Consider the following 22,121-nt stretch of genomic DNA (forward strand, 5'->3'; position numbering starts at 1 on the left):
AGAATAGGTGCATATCCAAGTGGGAGAAAATTGAGAGAGGAAAAGTGTTTGAACCTATAAATCAGTCCCATGAAGCAAAATAAATTGGGTAAAAAAAGGATGAGACTCGTTGCTAGGGTATGATGGATAGTATTTGATAAGATAACTACATCTAAAAACCATGATGTTGTGAATGAAGATTCACTCATGGGTAGAATGAGGATCATATGGTCTTCACCTCAAGCCCCAGAGACTGAAGGGAATCTAGAACCAATCTAATGTCAAAGTATGACTCATGTTTTTTGGGGAATACCGTGATCCAGGAACTACTGTTTGTGGATGGGCAAACAGTGTTGTAAGTTATTTTCTTATATTTCCATTAGGTACTTCCATCTTCTCACTGCTTCCTTCCCATACTTGTTGATCTTTAGTCTTCTGCCAGACTTTGATGTGATAGTTCAGTAGACACATGCATCACATGTATACTGTGCTCCTATTGGTGGAGAGATGATGCATTATGATTTATGTGAGAAACATGTTGGAATCACTTTATTCTAATAGGGGAAGCGAAAGACTTGTTTTGTAAGTAATGAAAGTTTGCATATAGGGGACAGCAATGAATGAATATAGTTAATCTGATGAGTGGAGTACCTATTGGAAATAAATTTTCAGTGTAGGAGATTATAATATTACTTGAATTATCATGTGTAAAAACATCCTATTCTACATGTGGTTATGCTTTTATGATGTTTAACCTTAATCCAGGTGAAACCAGGTAATTGTTTTTGCTAACAGTATTATTGGTGAAATTAAATTTATATCTAATTAACATAGTTTCATTTCAATAAATTAATTCTTTATGTGCATTGTTTAAATATGATAAGCTTAACAATAATATAATAATATTCTATAAATAAGTATTTTAGTCATTTGAATATTTTACTGTCTATAACTGTAGAATAATTCCCAGATCTGTATTGTTTTATTTACTAAGTCTATCTTGTTCTTCCGATGTGGAAGCTCCATCTAACAAATTTCTCACTAAACCATAAATTACTTCTTGCACCATTTTATTCATTTTATATTCAGATAAATAATTTATAATCTGTTCTGTCCAATAGTGTTTAAACTTTATCTGTAGCTGTTTAGATTACAAGTTGTGACATCTAGGGGATGAAGGACTGTAATATTAAAACCCAAACACAAAATCATAGAAGAAGCAATACTTAACTGTATTTTCAAGTGATAATACAGTATTAGCAAATAAAAAAACTATTATGTGGGTTGGACAATTAATGAATAAGGCTATTGTTTTCAGAATAAATTCATTGGGAGTTGTGCATAACTTGAAGTTGCAAACAATATTTCTTTCTTTTACGAACTACTCTAAATGAGTGTTTCAAAGTGTTAATTGTGGAATAGTTTTGAGCTGGAAATAGTTAAAATTATTATTTTTACTTATTTTGATATGCAAGTATGCATTTTACATGGGAAAAGTGTTTTATGATGTTGAAAGGTTAATATCCTCTTTAATACATTTTTTTATAACTGAGTGTAAGTGTAGTAATAGTTTTACGTCATTAAGAGTAATTTTAATCACTATTCAAATTGATGAAAGTGTTTGTAAAAGAAAAAAAAAATATTAGTGTACTTTTCTATAGCAGTCTCTTTGGAAAGCTTTGAATATTTTTTATGTGCAATCAAGGAGTTAAACATAGAAATTGATTATGTAACATCTAAAACACAAACGTTTTATGAATGAAGTTTTAATGCATGTACATCAAGTAAATGGAACAAAACTTAGTTAAGGCACTAAATAAATCCATAAATATTCATGTTTATATAATATTCTTACAACACAATTACACTTAAATGTTATAGACAGAAAGGTGTTAATATCTTGGTAGTGTGAAGACAGAAATATGAATATCCAAAAGAAAAATTCAGTGCTTTTGGTTGTTCTTATTTATGAATAGTTTAATAGTCAAAATGTTCTATTGCTGAACAGATCTTCTTTTAATCATTGTTATTACGTTTGAAGCTTCATTTAGATAAATTACATCAGAAATGTTATAAAGTTTGTTCAATAAAAGTATTGGCTTAAAAATTATTCTTGTGTTACATTTAATGACTTGTATTTGTGTGGAAGACTCCTTTCAATGTGTTGATTAAATTTTCAATTCTAGAATTTAAGTTTGTGTAAGTAGAAGCCTTTTCATATTCTTGAAAACATAAATTTTGTTAAGGTGTACCTTGCCTTACACAGCATTTTGTTTTTTACAGAGGGTAGAACTGAGTTATTAGCATAAGAAAATATTACATATCTGTACTTAAAGAGCTTAAATTTTATTATTTCATGAAACAGTGGTTTTTTTTAATCCATCTTTATATTTAATAAATAAAATATATTGATCTTAGATATTCAGTTTTTTTTTATTGAAGTAGATGCAACATATTTTTCTAACTATTTGACTACAGGCATCCCAACATTCTTCAACTCTACAATTACTTCTATGATGACACAAGAATTTTTCTGATTTTGGAGTTTGCTGCAAGAGGGGAGCTATTTAAAGAACTTCAGAAATGTGGAAAATTTGATGACAAGCGAGCTGCTACTGTAAGTAATAGTTTTGGATGTGTTTGGTGTATGACAAGCGAGCTGCTACTGTAAGTAATAGTTTTGGATGTGTTTGGTGTACGACAAGCGAGCTGCTACTGTAAGTAATAGTTTTGAATGTGTTTGGTGTACGACAAGCGAGCTGCTACTGTAAGTAATAGTTTTGGATGTGTTTGGTGTATGACAAGCGAGCTGCTACTGTAAGTAATAGTTTTGATGTGTTTGGTGTATGACAAGCGAGCTGCTACTGTAAGTAATAGTTTTGGATGTGTTTGGTGTCACGACAAGCGAGCTGCTACCGTAAGTAATAGTTTTGAATGTGTTTGGTGTCACGACAAGCGAGCTGCCACTGTAAGTAATAATTTTGAATGTGTTTGGTGCAACGACAAGCAAGCTGCCACTGTAAGCAATAGTTTTGATGTGTTTGCGTAACGACAAGCGAGCTGCCACCGTAAGTAATAGTTTTGAATGTGTTTGGTGTACCACGCGAGCTGCCACCGTAAGTAATAGTTTTGAATGAGTTTGGTGTAACGACACGCGAGCTGCCACCGTAAGCAATAGTTTTGATGTGTTTGGTGTCCCACGCGAGCTGCCACCGTAAGTAATAGTTTTGATGTGTTTGGTGCACCACAAGCGAGCTGCCACCGTAAGCAATAGTTTTGAATGTGTTTGGTGTGCCCACGCGAGCTGCCACTGTAAGTAATAGTTTTGAACGAGTTTGGTGTGCCACAAGCGAGCTGCCACCGTAAGCAATAGTTTTGGATGTGTTTGGTGTCACGACAAGCGAGCTGCCACCGTAAGCAATAGTTTTGGATGTGTTTGGTGTACGACACAGCGAGCTGCTACTGTAAGTAATAGTTTTGGATGTGTTTGGTGCACCACAAGCGAGCCGCTACCGTAAGCAATAGTTTTGATGTGTTTGGTGTCACGACAAGCGAGCTGCTACTGTAATCAATAGTTTTGAATGTGTTTGGTGTACGACAAGCGAGCTGCTACTGTAATTAATAGTTTTGAATGTGTTTGGTGTACGACAAGCGAGCTGCTACTGTAAGTAATAGTTTTGAATGTGTTTGGTGTACGACAAGCGAGCTGCTACTGTAAGTAATAGTTTTGATGTGTTTGGTGTACGACAAGCGAGCTGCTACTGTAAGTAATAGTTTTGGATGTGTTTGGTGTACGACAAGCAAGCTGCAACTGTAAGTAATAATTTTGGTGTAAGTGCAAATAAGCTGTATTTAAAAGATTAACCCTTTAACCACTGGTATACTTTTAAACATTTCTGCACAAATCACTAAGTTACATTTGAAAATTATTTAAACAATGTTTCCATCAATGAATGTGGATGAAGTTAACATTATAACATATTTTATAATTTAGAGTTTTATGTTAACTAAGTTTTAATACCTTTATTAAAAAAAAAAATAATTAATAAATACCTGAACTTCAGTTTCGTATTGTCATGTGGCTCACAAGCTATGAAAAATTTCAACTTTTACACTTGCTATTTTGATTCAGGTAATGCCTGTCTGGTACATTTAGACAGTGAAGCCATTTGCTTGTCCTTCTGATATGTAATTTTCAAAGTTCTCTGGGTGAATTCAGTAGAAACAAACAAAATTTGTCCACCCCTTAGTGGGTGCCATGCTCATTTTGTATACATAATGAGATTTATAGCTTACAGATAGTTGCTACATTTACATGTTTATAGCTATTAGAAAGAGCTTATTTACACTGTAATCAAACAATGATTGTTTTGAAATTGGTACTCATTTGTCATCATTGGGTGGATGTAACTTAGTTTTTTCTTAGCTAAATATGTTAGAGAGAAAATTAAATTGTATTTAGGTCTTACTTTTATATCATTGTTTCTTATCTACTATTTATGTTTTAAAATGCATAATTGAAAGGTTTAAACATAAAAATAAATCATACTTTGTATCAATTCTCCAGCTTGAAATTGTAAGAGGACGATAATTTTCCTGATGTTTTCAGGAAATACCTTTCTTCAGGCTTTTTTACAAAACTTGAAGGCAAAATGATTATAGGTTCTAACACTGTAAACAGACGGTGTATTATTTGTAAGTAACCCAATACATTAAAAAAAGATAAACAGAATATTTTATGATAGTTATCCAGAAACTGTGTGACAACTTCCATGTAAGATGTAACAGTTATCGTTTTTGGAAAATTGCTCTAAACCTAAGGTGAATTTATCTTGTACATTTCAGAGGGTTTTAAACAACAGTTTGATACTTATTATGTATTTTATTTTTCAAAATTTATTTGAATATTATAATTGTGGTCATATAAAGATGTGTTTAAAAATGTGACCCATTTTTTTGACATTCTAAAATGTATGCAGTTTCATTGTTTTTCGAAGGTGTAGGTTTTATTATCTGAACTATCTTTTGTTTATGCATCATGAACATACTATGTTTTTCAGTTGTTAACCTCCTTCCTTTGTTATATGGTTATGTCTCAGTATATAGCACAGCTGAGTCATGCTCTTATTTACTGTCACGAGCAAAAAGTCATCCACAGGGATATCAAGCCTGAAAATCTGTTGCTGGGGCTGAATGGTGAACTCAAGATAGCTGATTTTGGATGGTCCGTTCATGCCCCTTCATCCAGGTGTGCACATGTTACTTTTACTACTATTGGGTATTAAAAGTCAACACAAAGATGTGAAACCCCATAACCCAGTTGTCTTCAGGAGTATTCCCAATTTACTTCTTAAAAAGAAAGGGACAAGAAAGAGATCAGTTTATAGGATTTTGTATCTTTGTGTCAAATTGAATTTTTCTTTGAAACCTGTGTGTTTTTTTAACATTAAGTGTGTTAAAAGTAATATTAATCTTTCAATGGAGAGGTAGATTAGTTATACATAATATTGTATTGACTACCAGCAGTTTACTAGAGAACACTTCACTTATTCATATCCTGATGGGGTATGGGTCCAAGGCTGTAGTCTTGTTTGTTGACTTGGATTTAAAAGTTTTATTGAACTTCTATTTTATGAATTTTAAAAATGTTTGGAACCAAATTGTGATTATAATTAAAATTTTAGTAATATATATTTGTTATTTTATTAACTTAACAGTAAATATTAAAAGAACACATCTAAATATTACCATTTCTTAAAATGATCCCTAATATACATTTCTTCAAGGTACAACACGTGAATAACCAATCGACAGTCCAGAATATCCCCTTTGTGATTTGGTCAGCCACTTTAAAGTGCTTTAACACCAAGTAATGTTAAATGTGCATGTAATGCCTACAAAAATATTTTGTTTCATATCCTCTATGTGTGAATTTGAAAAGGCTTAGTAACTTACAGTAAGCAGCAAACAAGTACAAAGGTTGTTGTAACTAGAAGATTCAATTGTTTGCTATACTTATTTATTTACTGTTTTATCTTTTAAGAAAATAAGTTCATGAGCTTGTTCATGAATAGTAATCTGTATAATGACTAAAATACTAGTTTACTGAAACACAACCAATACAGGTCGCTGGAAGTTTGATATAATAAATATATAATGTTATGAGATGTAAACTATTTAGACTTAACATTTATATTTTCATGTTATAATTTGTAGTCATTCTATAACAAAAGGAAGCATAGTTTATATTTATATTCCTAATTTTTTTTGTTGATTACAAGGTTGGTCAAATTTATGGACCCCACGTAGCAAGTGAAAATAACAGATGAAATATAAATTTTTACTGAAAACAAATATTTAAAATGTGTTTAAGAGGTTTTAATGATTACACAACTAATAATTGAGATTTTTTTTATGAATAATAGGTTCATAATCACAACATGAAAATCACTTTCTATTTTGACTGGAAGCAAAACAGTTTTTCAAACAAATCATAAGTAAAATACTTTATTAAAAATCTGATTTTTTTTGTGTACAAAAAAATTTGCAATTTTTGCTACAATTTTACTAAATTTTGTGAAGGTACATGTGCTCCACATCAAAAGTTATAGTATAAATAATTACTTGTGTGTATTGTACTAAGACTGTTGGTTAACAGTGTTTTTGAACTGATCAGATGAATGTTCAAGGTACTTTCATTTAATATTGTATTAAACCTGCTCAGTGGGCCTTTACATGTTCAATAAATTAGTTTATTTAAAGATTTTCACCAATTTTACATACAAGTGTGTATATTTGATATTGTTTCATATAACTTAAACACAAATTGAAATGATATTTTTATTATAGAGTAGCCCATGTGAGGAGTTACAATTAATTTATGAAAGGTGGCATTTTTAAATTTAAAAAACAATCATTTTAACAAAAATATAAATTCAGGAACTTCTGTTAAGAGAACTTTATAATTAAGTTTGTGTAGCAAAGTCAAGTGGGGCTATCTGCTAGTCCACAGAGGGGAATCGAACCCCTGATTTTAGCATTGTAAATCTGAAGACATACTGCTCTACTTGTGGGGGGCTTGTAATTAAGATACCAAAAGACTGACAGAAGATTCTGTGGTCTTACATTTGCTAGTCAAAGATTGCTGAAATAAAGCAAGTGGAGATAACGGTACATTGCATTTAATCTGATTGAAGAAAAGCATGTTCTTTGAGTCATTTTGACAAAAAAAAAGACATTAAAACCTGTGAAATGTGTAAAAATATCCTTTACATAAATTGAGTAGTTTATTTAGCCATTTTTTATGGCATTGTGCCATTAAAACTTGTGAATTTTGAAGCATTGTTTGAAACTGGATGGCTATAATTTAAAGTACATTTTGACCTAGAATATACCTTGTTTTTTAAATTTGATAGCATAAAATATTTTCCTATATGGAATTTACCTTCTGTCACAAGATTAACTATTCTCATTTAGTGCTGCCATCTATATGTAAACCTTTATGCCACAACCCTTTTTCTCCCCATATTGGAATTTAATAATTCCAACTTGTCTCTCGTGTAAATCATTATGCATAATTTCTTAACCAGTAGCAGCACAACATGATACGTTACTTCCTCTGTACACATTTACTATCACTTTTGTTTTACCGCGCTTGCACTCTGATGTATTCCTCTGCTTGCTCCCAGCTTCATGTTTGTCTTTAATAAACTCCGAAGTGGTTTTTATTTATGTTACTTCCAAGTTCCTTTATTCTGTTTCTTCACTTTACTTTAAACCCAGTTTTCTCTTGTTGCATTATTATTTCTACTTTTTATTTTTAGTTGACTCTTCTATGTGAATTCCAAAATTCATATTACCATTTTGAGAGTCACACCTGTGAGTAGCACTATGTTTGCAGCTTCAGGTGGGGAATTTATGAGCATTTGTTTGCTGGCAGTTTGAATGTTCCATGGGTCACCCTCTCTTTCTGACCTTGCTCTGCTTCCTGCTGAACGTTGAATCTCTTCAGACAGACAAGGATTTGGATTGCCTATATTCACTTCTTGATTTTACCCTACCTTCCCAGACTCCATCTGAGGAGTCAGTTTAGCCTAGTATAGTCTTTTTGGATTCATATCATAGGAATGTGATGTTATCTATCTTCCCCTATTTTACATGAGCTACATCACTCCTTACTATGGGACCATTCTTCCCACTCCTATTTAGCTTTCCTTCCTCCCAGATATTCAGGTACATGCTGCCAATTTTGATTCACAATTAAGTGATGGGTTTACCATGTCTTGCTTTCCATTGGCTTTTGAACAGTTTGCTCTTTCGTATTGTCGTGCAAACTGTCAATTTTTAGACCAACAGTTGTAAGGTTCTATCCTGCTCAATACTTTGTCCACTTGAGTGTCCTTTTTGATGCTCATCTCAGTCAAGCCCACTCTTCTCCCCTTTGCCTTTGTTCCATGGAATTTTTAATTTCCCACACATTTTCAGCTCTCTCATTTTGCTCACAAGGTTCTACCACATTTGGGGATGTGGTCTTAAATTATGTCACTGGCCTCCCTCAGTTGTATGTATGTGTGTGTGTCTATATATGTATATGAGATCCCTTCATATACTTTGATCACCAAGGGGACACCCAGTACAGATCTCTCTGTTTTCAAACATTGAATCCCTTATGTGCACACCACATTCATCTTTGTGCCATTTTTCAGGTGCTTTCAATCTCATAGTGGATTGTCTTTCCCATTCCAACAGCATTTCTCCAATGGAATGGTCTTTAGATTTCCTTGTGTTCTAATTGTTTTGCAGTGTGTGAGGTATTTTCCATGTGGATATGCTTGCAACTGCTCCAGTCAAAAATCACTCCTCTTTTGGTCAAGCAAGTTCCTGTACGTTTATCCTCCTATCTGATAACTTAATCGGATGGTCTCTCACATCCATACTATACCACTTTGTATCGGATCCTTCTGATTGTTTCTTATTGGCCAACTTAACCATGGTTTTCACAATTATACAAACTGAAACTTTTCTCTTTTGTACTCCTTTGGCTTTCTACCTTCTTTGTCATCCTTGACCACCAGTTCTATATCCAACCATTCATTCCCTTTGTTTTTATACCTGGCTTTTATCTGTTTCTTGGCAAGGAGTTCAGGTTTCTGTCATCAAGTAGCTTTTCTTTTGGATCATTACATACCTCCTCTTTTAATGGAAGTGCACCTGTATCATGGGAAGGCCTTCCACAGGATTTGCAATTCAGGTATTCCTCACAGACTGTGTACTAAGTTTTTCACATGGCTTTTAACAAGGGGATTTTTGACCTCTTCAGTCTCATACCTTTTGTTTTTCCAGATACATTTGAGTTCTTGGTTTTTGCTTCCTCTGTCCTTACCATGTTGCTGTGTTTATTCTTCTTCTGGACTGAGATATTAAGGTCATTCACTATTTCCTCATTTTACTTGCATTTGAACCTCTTTGTGTTTCATGTTGCACCTTTTTCTTAAAACATATTTCTTTCTTGCTTGGTCTTTAGACGTTGAATCTCTGATTTGTTTGCCATTGATTTTCTTACACACACTTTACCACCCTACTTGTCTTTTCCTTTATCTGGATTGTTCCTTTTCCCATAAAGCTTTGGAGACTAAGGAGAGTAATGCCTCCTTTTTGCCTGTTTTCTTTAGTTCAGTTTCACATCTCTACCTTTTTTGTGTTTCAGATGAACTGTTATGCTCAGTACATATCCTTCGTTGCTATATTGTCAGCACAGCTTCATTTTGTGGTACCCATTTCTGGCTCTTTGTCCCTTTGCAGTCTTACACTGCATTTTTCCACATCTGTCCTGACCAGTTGGGCTCAACTTTGGATTCAGTTGGTCTATTCTTCCTACTGGAATTTGTTCAGAGTCTTCTCATCAGATTCAGCATCTCAATTTTTCCCCTGCATCTGTTATTCATTTGCCTTTGGGGGGGGAAATCCTACATTCAGACATGTGGACTACATTTGCCTTTGGGGGGAAATCCTGCATTCAGACACGTGGACTACATTTGCCTTTGGGGGGAAATCCTGCATTCAGACACGTGGACAACATTTGCCTTTGGGGGAAATCCTACATTCAGGCACGTGGACAACATTTGCCTTTGGGGGAAATCCTACATTCAGGCACGTGGACAACATTTTCCTTTGGGGGGAATCCTACATTCAGGCACGTGGACAACATTGCCTTTGGGGGAAATCCTACATTCAAGCATGTGGACTACATTTGATTGGTTCATCTCCACTTATTTGCATTATATTGCACTTTATTTTTCATTGGGTTTTTGCCTGCAACATGTGACTCCTTCAAACTTCAGTGTCACTTTCACTCAGTAAGTTTATATATTCATGGTTTTTTTTCCTTTGATGGATCCTTACATTACTTATTCATTCTACGGATCTTGCTCTTTAATTTAAAATCTACATTGTACAGCCATGTTGATTTGTATCTTTTCTTTAATTTGAAATCTGCATTGTACAGCCATGTTGACTAGTATCTTACCTTTAATTTGAAATCCTCGATGTAAAGCCATGTTGACTAATATCTTATCTTTAATTTGAAATCTGCATTGTACAGCCATGTTGACTAGTATCTTACCTTTAATTTGAAATCTTTGATGTGCAGCCATGTTGACTAATATCTTATCTTTAATTTGAAATCTGCACTCTACAGCTATGTTTATTAGTATTTTATATACCATGGCTTTGCAGTGCTCTCTGTTTAGATGATGTTTTCCACAAGGCCACTTGCAGAAGAATAATCTCATGATGTTATTGATTCATAAACTTGTCTGTTCCTGATAGTAATACTCACGGACTGCATGGGTAAAGCAGAAGGGGGATAACTGCCCATCCTGGCTATGCATTGCATTGAATAAATCTGTATGGCTTGCTTTTCAAAATTGGATTTCATGGCACCTGTTGCACTGTCTCAGGTGATAACATTCCTGTGGACTCTCCAATGTGTTCTCGTTTCCCTTTTCTTGAAGTGGAGTATGGAGTGGTCAGCTGTGGAAGCATCTTCCTGAAGGGGTTCCATGCTGCAGAATAGGACAGTGGTGTTCTGCAGGTGTAGATAATGTGATATCTTCCAACATGCATCATACAATCATAGAAGAGTGAGAGATCAAACTGCAGTTTACCCCTAAGATTAGAATTCATCATTCTACCCCTGCATGGATGTTGCTACCCTGTGGTTGTGTTTTGGATTTAGAGTAAAATCAGTGAACATATGTCCTCACACATGTTCATGGTTTTCCATGTTCCTCCCTTGTTCATACTTCTGTGTTGTGGGTCACAGTGAATATTGTGAGATTATACTGGTTCTGTCTTTTTTGTTATCCATTGTAGCGTCTTATGCCGAAGATGTTATTGCTTTTTAGATGGTTCTGGTCAGTTTCCTTGTTGTCAGATCTTTGGATTGAAAGATCAAAGATCAGGAGTTAGAGTGGTTCTCGATTCCTTCTGGTCTCTTGAACTTGAGGTGAAGGTGGTTTGGTCCTCATCCTACCTCCACGTGGACATTGGTTCCTGATAGCATGGGTTTCTGGATGTGGTTGACTTACCAAGTATGGTTTGTCATGTTCCAGCCACTCTACACCTTGAGGCACATCTATTGATTTAACTATTTTTTGTACTTTGTGGGTTTGAGTTCTATATACATTTCTTGCTTTAGAACACTATCCTTTATCTCTTACACATTTCACAGATGGGTGAAGAGCTTTGAATGCTTTCAGAGGTTACTTCTCTCATTTCTTTGCACCTTTACTGCTTCCAATTCAATATGGGATTCTAGCTAATCTTGTGAGATGGTATAAGTACCATATTGGAATATATAAGTTCCCTATACTGTAAATGTATTTCCAGTAGGTACTCTACCTGTTCATCAGAATATATGTTCTCTATACTGTAAATGTATTTCCAGTAGGTACTTTACCTGTTCATCAGAATATATAAGTTCTCTATACTGTAAATGTATTTCCAGTGGGTACTTACCTGTTCATCAGAATATATAAGTTCTCTATACTGTAAATGTATTTCCAGTAGGTACTTACCTGTTCATCAGAATATATAAGTTCTCTATACTGTAAATGTATTTCCAGTAGGTACTTACCTGTTCATCAGAATATATAAGTTCTCTATACTGTAAATGTATTTGCAGTAGGTACTTACCTGTTCATCAGAATATATAAGTTCTCTATACTGTAAATGTATTTCCAGTAGGTACTTACCTGTTCATCAGAATATATGTTCTCTATACTGTAAATGTATTTCCAGTAGGTACTTACGTGTTCATCAGAATATACAAGTTCTCTATACTGTAAATGTATTTCCAGTGGGTACTTACCTGTTCATCAGAATATATAAGTTCTCTATACTGTAAATGTATTTCCAGTAGGTACTTACGTGTTCATCAGAATATATAAGTTCTCTATACTGTAAATGTATTTCCAGTGGGTACTTACCTGTTCATCAGAATATATAAGTTCTCTATACTGTAAATGTATTTCCAGTGGGTACTTACCTGTTCATCAGAATATATGTTCTCTATACTGTAAATGTATTTCCAGTGGGTACTTACCTGTTCATCAGAATATATAAGTTCTCTATACTGTAAATGTATTTCCAGTAGGTACTTACGTGTTCATCAGAATATATAAGTTCTCTAAACTGTAAATGTATTTCCAGTAGGTACTTACCTGTTCATCAGAATATATAAGTTCTCTATACTGTAAATGTATTTCCAGTAGGTACTTACCTGTTCATCAGAATATATAAGTTCTCTATACTGTAAATGTATTTCCAGTAGGTACTTACCTGTTCATCAGAATATATAAGTTCTCTATACTGTAAATGTATTTCCAGTAGGTACTTACCTGTTCATCAGAATATATGTTCTCTATACTGTAAATGTATTTCCAGTAGGTACTTACGTGTTCATCAGAATATATGTTCTCTATACTGTAAATGTATTTCCAGTAGGTACTTACCTGTTCATCAGAATATATAAGTTCTCTATACTGTAAATGTATTTCCAGTAGGTACTTACCTGTTCATCAGAATATATAAGTTCTATACTGTAAATGTATTTCCAGTAGGTACTTACCTGTTCATCAGAATATATGTTCTCTATACTGTAAATGTATTTCCAGTAGGTACTTACGTGTTCATCAGAATATATGTTCTCTATACTGTAAATGTATTTCCAGTAGGTACTCTACCTGTTCATCAGAATATATGTTCTCTATACTGTAAATGTATTTCCAGTAGGTACTTTACCTGTTCATCAGAATATATAAGTTCTCTATACTGTAAATGTATTTCCAGTGGGTACCACCTGTTCATCAGAATATATAAGTTCTCTATACTGTAAATGTATTTCCAGTAGGTACTTACCTGTTCATCAGAATATATAAGTTCTCTATACTGTAAATGTATTTCCAGTAGGTACTTACCTGTTCATCAGAATATATAAGTTCTCTATACTGTAAATGTATTTGCAGTAGGTACTTACCTGTTCATCAGAATATATAAGTTCTCTATACTGTAAATGTATTTCCAGTAGGTACTTACCTGTTCATCAGAATATATGTTCTCTATACTGTAAATGTATTTCCAGTAGGTACTTACGTGTTCATCAGAATATATAAGTTCTCTATACTGTAAATGTATTTCCAGTGGGTACTTACCTGTTCATCAGAATATATAAGTTCTCTATACTGTAAATGTATTTCCAGTAGGTACCTACGTGTTCATCAGAATACATAAGTTCTCTATACTGTAAATGTATTTCCAGTAGGTACTTTACCTGTTCATCAGAATATATAAGTTCTCTATACTGTAAATGTATTTCCAGTAGGTACTTACCTGTTCATCAGAATATATAAGTTCTCTATACTGTAAATGTATTTCCAGTAGGTACTTACCTGTTCATCAGAATATATAAGTTCTCTATACTGTAAATGTATTTCCAGTAGGTACTTACCTGTTCATCAGAATATATAAGTTCTCTATACTGTAAATGTATTTCCAGTAGGTACTTACCTGTTCATCAGAATATATAAGTTCTCTATACTGTAAATGTATTTCCAGTAGGTACTTACCTGTTCATCAGAATATATGTTCTCTATACTGTAAATGTATTTTCAGTAGGTACTTACGTGTTCATCAGAATATATGTTCTCTATACTGTAAATGTATTTCCAGTAGGTACTTACCTGTTCATCAGAATATATAAGTTCTCTATACTGTAAATGTATTTCCAGTAGGTACTTACCTGTTCATCAGAATATACAAGTTCTCTATACTGTAAATGTATTTCCAGTAGGTACTTACCTGTTCATCAGAATATATGTTCTCTATACTGTAAATGTATTTCCAGTAGGTACTTACGTGTTCATCAGAATATATGTTCTCTATACTGTAAATGTATTTCCAGTAGGTACTTTACCTGTTCATCAGAGTATATAAGTTCTATATACTGTAAATGTATTTCCAGTTGGTACTTACCTGTTCATCAGAATATATAAGTTCTCTGTACTGTAAATGTATTTCCAGTAGGTACTTACCTGTTCATCAGAATATATAAGTTCTCTATACTGTAAATGTATTTCCAGTAGGTACTTTACGTGTTCATCAGAATATATAAGTTCTCTATACTGTAAATGTATTTCCAGTAGGTACTTACCTGTTCATCAGAATATATAAGTTCTCTATACTGTAAATGTATTTCCAGTGGGTACTTACGTGTTCATCAGAATATATAAGTTCTCTATACTGTAAATGTATTTCCAGTAGGTACTTACCTGTTCATCAGAATATATGTTCTCTATACTGTAAATGTATTTCCAGTAGGTACTTACCTGTTCATCAGAATATATAAGTTCTCTATACTGTAAATGTATTTCCAGTAGGTACTTACCTGTTCATCAGAATATATGTTCTCTATACTGTAAATGTATTTCCAGTAGGTACTTACGTGTTCATCAGAATATATGTTCTCTATACTGTAAATGTATTTCCAGTAGGTACTTACGTGTTCATCAGAATATATGTTCTCTATACTGTAAATGTATTTCCAGTAGGTACTTTACCTGTTCATCAGAATATATAAGTTCTCTATACTGTAAATGTATTTCCAGTAGGTACTTACCTGTTCATCAGAATATATAAGTTCTCTGTACTGTAAATGTATTTCCAGTAGGTACTTACCTGTTCATCAGAATATATAAGTTCTCTATACTGTAAATGTATTTCCAGTAGGTACTTTACGTGTTCATCAGAATATATAAGTTCTCTATACTGTAAATGTATTTCCAGTAGGTACTTACCTGTTCATCAGAATATATAAGTTCTCTATACTGTAAATGTATTTCCAGTGGGTACTTACGTGTTCATCAGAATATATAAGTTCTCTATACTGTAAATGTATTTCCAGTAGGTACTTACCTGTTCATCAGAATATATGTTCTCTATACTGTAAATGTATTTCCAGTAGGTACTTACCTGTTCATCAGAATATATAAGTTCTCTATACTGTAAATGTATTTCCAGTAGGTACTTACCTGTTCATCAGAATATATGTTCTCTATACTGTAAATGTATTTCCAGTAGGTACTTTACCTGTTCATCAGAGTATATAAGTTCTATATACTGTAAATGTATTTCCAGTTGGTACTTACCTGTTCATCAGAATATATAAGTTCTCTGTACTGTAAATGTATTTCCAGTAGGTACTTACCTGTTCATCAGAATATATAAGTTCTCTATACTGTAAATGTATTTCCAGTAGGTACTTTACGTGTTCATCAGAATATATAAGTTCTCTATACTGTAAATGTATTTCCAGTAGGTACTTACCTGTTCATCAGAATATATAAGTTCTCTATACTGTAAATGTATTTCCAGTGGGTACTTACGTGTTCATCAGAATATATAAGTTCTCTATACTGTAAATGTATTTCCAGTAGGTACTTACCTGTTCATCAGAATATATGTTCTCTATACTGTAAATGTATTTCCAGTAGGTACTTACCTCTTCATCAGAATATATAAGTTCTCTATACTGTAAATGTATTTCCAGTAGGTACTTACCTGTTCATCAGAATATATGTTCTCTATACTGTAAATGTATTTCCAGTAGGTACTTACGTGTTCATCAGAATATATGTTCTCTATACTGTAAATGTATTTCCAGTAGGTACTTACGTGTTCATCAGAATATATGTTCTCTATACTGTAAATGTATTTCCAGTAGGTACTTTACCTGTTCATCAGAATATATAAGTTCTCTATACTGTAAATGTATTTCCAGTAGGTACTTACCTGTTCATCAGAATATATAAGTTCTCTGTACTGTAAATGTATTTCCAGTAGGTACTTACCTGTTCATCAGAATATATAAGTTCTCTATACTGTAAATGTATTTCCAGTAGGTACTTTACGTGTTCATCAGAATATATAAGTTCTCTATACTGTAAATGTATTTCCAGTAGGTACTTACCTGTTCATCAGAATATATAAGTTCTCTATACTGTAAATGTATTTCCAGTGGGTACTTACGTGTTCATCAGAATATATAAGTTCTCTATACTGTAAATGTATTTCCAGTAGGTACTTACCTGTTCATCAGAATATATGTTCTCTATACTGTAAATGTATTTCCAGTAGGTACTTACCTGTTCATCAGAATATATAAGTTCTCTATACTGTAAATGTATTTCCAGTCGGTACTTACCTGTTCATCAGAATATATAAGTTCTCTATACTGTAAATGTATTTCCAGTAGGTACTTTACCTGTTCATCAGAATATATAAGTTCTCTATACTGTAAATGTATTTCCAGTAGGTACTTTACCTGTTCATCAGAATATATAAGTTCTCTATACTGTAAATGTATTTCCAGTAGGTACTTTACCTGTTCTTCAGAATATATAAGTTCTCTATACTGTAAATGTATTTCCAGTAGGTACTTTACCTGTTCATCAGAATATATAAGTTCTCTATACTGTAAATGTATTTCCAGTAGGTACTTTACCTGTTCTCACATTTTTCATCCTCTCCACTTCCTCTGGTGTTTGTCTTCTGTGTTATGCCAGTCTTCAAAGTAATAGTTCAGTAGAGAAGTATAGAGGGAGCTGCATGTGTCACATGAAATGCCATGTTCTTTGTGCTGGAGACTTGGTGCAAGATGATTTACAAGAAAGACATGTTGGAATAATTTGATTCCAATTGGGTGAGAGTTGAAGGCTTGTGGGTGTAAAGAAAAATGTCACATATAGCGGGTAACACTGAATGAGAATAGCTAATCTAGTTAGTAAAGTTAAATGCTTGTTAGAAATATGTGTTTGTTACAGGAAAGTTGTAACTTCCAGGTGCTAATTGTTCTTTTTTTATATTTTTTAAGCATACATTCACAAGTACTGTATTCTTGTGAAAGGAAGTTAACTATTTTTACAAGTAAATATATTTTCTGCACTTGTTTAGAAGTGATATTAATAGTTTATTTTATTTTTTCCTCTATGCATGGAACTGCAGACGAGCAACAATGTGTGGTACTCTTGATTACTTACCCCCAGAAATGATTGAGAACAAGACATACAATGAGAACGTTGACCTCTGGAGTTTGGGTATTTTATGCTATGAGTTTCTTGTGGGTAAGCCACCTTTTGAGATGGAAAATGTAAACGATACCTACAGACGGATTATTAAAGTAGATCTTCACTTTCCCAGCCATGTTTCTGAAGGAGCTAAAGACCTTATAAGAAAGGTAAATAATTATATATTCATATCCATAGTTGAGGCTGAGTATGACAGTGAGGTAAAAGGTAAATATCTATACATTCCTATCGTGACCTGATGGGTGAGTATGAATATGTTTGTTATAACCTAAAATCAAATTGAAACATCTTGCTCTTCTAATTTATATTTCTACTCCTTTATTTTATTTCTTTATGTGAGACTGGCAAATGGAGGTTAAGACTGACAGACAGTGTATCCCCATCTCAATGTGGGTCCTACTTCCTCAGTTACCTCTGAAACATAGGGTACATTTTATATCCTACATTATAGCTTGTAATCTGGGATCTTTTTAATTAGTGCAGCATTTTTTGTTTATTATTTTTGTTTCAGCTTGCTTTTAGGTCGTAACATACTAATATAATTATTTAGAGGTTTGGATTTGCTGTTTTTAACGCAGTCCTTTCATTTTATTTTGTTTATTTAACTTTATCGGTTTTAATTTTCTTTAATATACACACGTTACTATCCAAATAATATAATTCAAAGTAAGCTATATTTAAGGAATATGCTAAAATAAATGGATGGTGATATTGGAAAATTCCAGTGTTATACATATGTTTATTTGCAAATTTTATTACATTAACTGCTGATTTGATGTACAGGGTACATTGTGCCTCTGGCTGTTGAATGTATTGTATGTGGTGCACAGCTTGCTAAGATTCGTGTATTTAGAGGAACCACAGTCAATGAGTTAAATCAACTTCTAATAGAAACGCAGATTTCATATTGATACAAATTATTTGATATTCATTTTTAGTTTGGAACAAAGATTTTAATATTTGTGTTTAAAAAAGATTTGTAAAGAATCAGATATGCCATGTTTTGGGAATTAGGTCTAATAAGCCTCGCTCAAACTATCTGATTAATGTTTTGGCTTATCTTTTGAAGAGTAACATTCAGATATGAGAATACAGGTATGAAGTGACTGTTGGAAGTAGTACTTGACAAAGTTTAAGAAGTAATGAATATATATGTTACTTAAATTTTCTCTAATATTGCACAAATTTGAATTTTTAAGTGAAACGTTAAATAAGTACAAATACGTGACTTGAGAGGACCCGTGTTGCTTAACAACTGTGCATTTGAAAGTGGAAGTGTAATTCACAACAGTACTTGGTAAAATTAATCTATCAGAGAGTTGCACTGTCAGCAGTGTTTTAACATTTGCAAACTCTGTAAAAAATGACCATTTTTTGTAAAATAATTCATTGTTGAGCCCAGGGTGTTAACCTGATTTGTCATGTTTGTTTTAACAAAAGAATGCAACTAATTTTCTAAAATTAATTCAGTAACTGTTGTGTGTAAATTACTTATTGTACAAAATGAGTTGTAAGAAACTTTAATATGAGTTTCACTGACTCTCTATTTTCAGATTTGTTTTGTTAAAACGTAATTCAGCTTGCTTCTTTCTTATGAAGAAAATAAACTTTTGAAGGTTTTGCTAAATTTGTTTTAATATTTTTGTACAGTTTCTTTCTGTAATATTCAAGAATTGAAAAAGAATCACACACTTGTTACTTCACTTTCCGTAGTTGTTACGTCGTAACTCACAAGAGAGGCTGCCACTAGAAGAGATTCTGCTGCATCCCTGGATAGTAGCAAATGATAAATATTGTGGAAAAAGTCAGCAGGTACAAGCATGTTTGTAATATTACTACTACAGCTGCTACATTGTATATACAGTAACAACATTGTGACTGGAGTATTATTACTGCTACAGCTGCTACATTGTATATACAGTAATAAAGCTGTGACTGGAGTATTATTACTGCTACAGCTGCTACATTGTATATACAGTGATAAAGCTGTAACTGGATTTAATGTTTTCAACTTCCAAGAAGCAGTGAGAAAGTTCATCCATTGGTAACAACCTTTTTGTATGTTTGATATGTTTTAGTGTATCATTCTTGTAAGCAGTTCTGTTTGACATTGTTTCTGAATGATTTTTGTGCATAGAACGTGAAATAAATAGATAAAGTTTACAATTTTAACCAAATGTTTTGTGAATTTGTTGAATTTCATCCCATAAATATTTATAAAGTATTGAAAAGAGAATGGTAATGTTTTAACTACATAATATTTTAACTAAGCTACAATCAGTTTTAACTACATAATATTTTAACCAAGCCACAATCAGTTTTAGCTACATAATATTTTAACCAAGCCACAATCAGTTTTAGCTACATAATATTTTAACCAAGCCACAATCAGTTTTAACTACGTAATATTTTAACCAAGCTACAATGAGTTTTAACTACATAATATTTTAACCAAGCTACAATCAGTTTTAACTACATAATATTTTAACCAAGCTACAATCAGTTTTAACTACATAATATTTTAACCAAGCTACAATCAGTTTTAACTACATAATATTTTAACCAAGCCACAATCAGTTTTAACTACATAATATTTTAACCAAGCTACAATCAGTTTTAACAACGTAATATTTTAACCAAGCTACAATCAGTTTTAACTACATAATATTTTAACCAAGCTACAATCAGTTTTAACTACATAATATTTTAACCAAGCTACAATCAGTTTTAACTACATAATATTTTAACAAAGCCACAATCAGTTTTAACTACATAATATTTTAACCAAGCCACAATCAGTTTTAACTACATAATATTTTAACAAAGCCACAATCAGTTTTAACTACATAATATTTTAACCAAGCCACAATCAGTTTTAACTACATAATATTTTAACCAAGCCACAATCAGTTTTAACTACATAATATTTTAACCAAGCTACAATCAGTTTTAACGACATAATATTTTAACCAAGCCACAATCAGTTTTAACTACATAATATCTTAACCAAGCTACAATCAGTTTTAACTACATAATATTTTAACCAAGCTACAATCAGTTTTAACTACATAATATTTTAACCAAGCTACAATCAGTTTTAACTACATAATATTTTAACCAAGCTACAATCAGTTTTAACTACATAATATTTTAACCAAGCTACAATCAGTTTTAACTACATAATATTTTAACCAAGCTACAATCAGTTTTAACTACATAATATTTTAACCAAGCTACAATCAGTTTTAACTACATAATATTTTAACCAAGCTACAATCAGTTTTAACTACATAATATTTTAACCAAGCTACAATCAGTTTTAACTACATAATATTTTAACCAAGCTACAATGAGTTTTAACAACATAATATTTTAACCAAGCTATAATGAGTTTTAACTACATAATATTTTAACCAAGCTACAATCAGTTTTAACTACATAATATTTTAACCAAACTACAATCACACGTCTCTAATTTTCTATAAATTCTGATAATCTAGAAGCCTATTCAAAATTTGTAAATAATCTCTGTGCAGCTAAAAGAAACAAAGGAGAAATTTTGTTTGTGAGAATAGATTTAACTTCATAGTTTGATTAATGTGGATTGATTTACAAGAGTGGATAAAGAAAAGTCCAAAACCAGGTTGGAGATTGAAGAATATTGTGACACAACTGATGACACAGACTAGCAGTATAAATCACATTATATATTGTTTACAAAGTTCTTGTCAGTAAAATGATGGTGACAGAAATAAAGGTTAAAGAAATTTTAACTGAACTCAAAAACAAAGGTTTTTCTATTAAAGACATTATCAGGTGTATTGTACAAAGATTTTGCTATTAAAGACATTATCTGGTACATTGTACAAAGGTTTTGCTATTAAAGACATTATCAGGTGCATTGTACAAAGGTTTTGCTATTAAAGACATTATCAGGTACATTGAACAAAGGTTTTTCTAGTAAAGACAATATCAGGTGCATTGTACAAAGGTTTTTCTATTAAAGACATTATCAAGTACATTGTACAAAGGTTTTTCTATTAAAGACATTATCAGGTGCATTTTACAAAGGTTTTGCTATTAAAGATATTATCAGCTACATTGTACACAGGTTTTGCTATTAAAGACTATCAGGTGCATTGTACAAAGGTTTTGCTATTAAAGACATTATCAGGTACATTGTACAAAGGTTTTGCTATTAAAGACATTATCAGGTGCATTGTACAAAGGTTTTTCTATTAAAGACATTATCAGGTACATTGTACAAAGGTTTTGCTATTAAAGACATTATCAGGTACATTGTACAAAGGTTTTGCTATTAAAGACATTATCAGGTGCATTGTACAAAGATTTTTCTATTAAAGACAATATCAGGTGTATTGTACAAAGGTTTTGCTATTAAAGACATTATCAGGTGCATTGTACAAAGGTTTTGCTATTAAAGACATTATCAGGTGCATTGTACAAAGGTTTTGCTATTAAAGACATTATCAGGTGCAT

General features: G+C 32.4%; 1 protein-coding gene across 1 annotated transcript in view; it reads left to right on the forward strand.

Moving 5' to 3' along the window:
* LOC143231687 (aurora kinase C-like) overlaps positions 1–19,485 on the forward strand; it is a 32,413-nt gene extending 12,928 nt beyond the window's left edge. Inside the window, exons 6-9 of the mRNA XM_076466275.1 lie at positions 2,458–2,596; positions 5,079–5,227; positions 17,539–17,770; positions 19,335–19,485. Of these exons, the coding sequence (XP_076322390.1) occupies positions 2,458–2,596; positions 5,079–5,227; positions 17,539–17,770; positions 19,335–19,451 (637 nt within the window). The 3' untranslated portion in view covers positions 19,452–19,485. The remainder of the gene's footprint in view (positions 1–2,457; positions 2,597–5,078; positions 5,228–17,538; positions 17,771–19,334) is intronic.
* The last annotated feature ends 2,636 nt before the right edge of the window (positions 19,486–22,121 follow it).

This window comes from Tachypleus tridentatus, chromosome 11, assembly GCF_004210375.1.
Source record: "Tachypleus tridentatus isolate NWPU-2018 chromosome 11, ASM421037v1, whole genome shotgun sequence".
Taxonomy (NCBI): domain Eukaryota; kingdom Metazoa; phylum Arthropoda; class Merostomata; order Xiphosura; family Limulidae; genus Tachypleus; species Tachypleus tridentatus.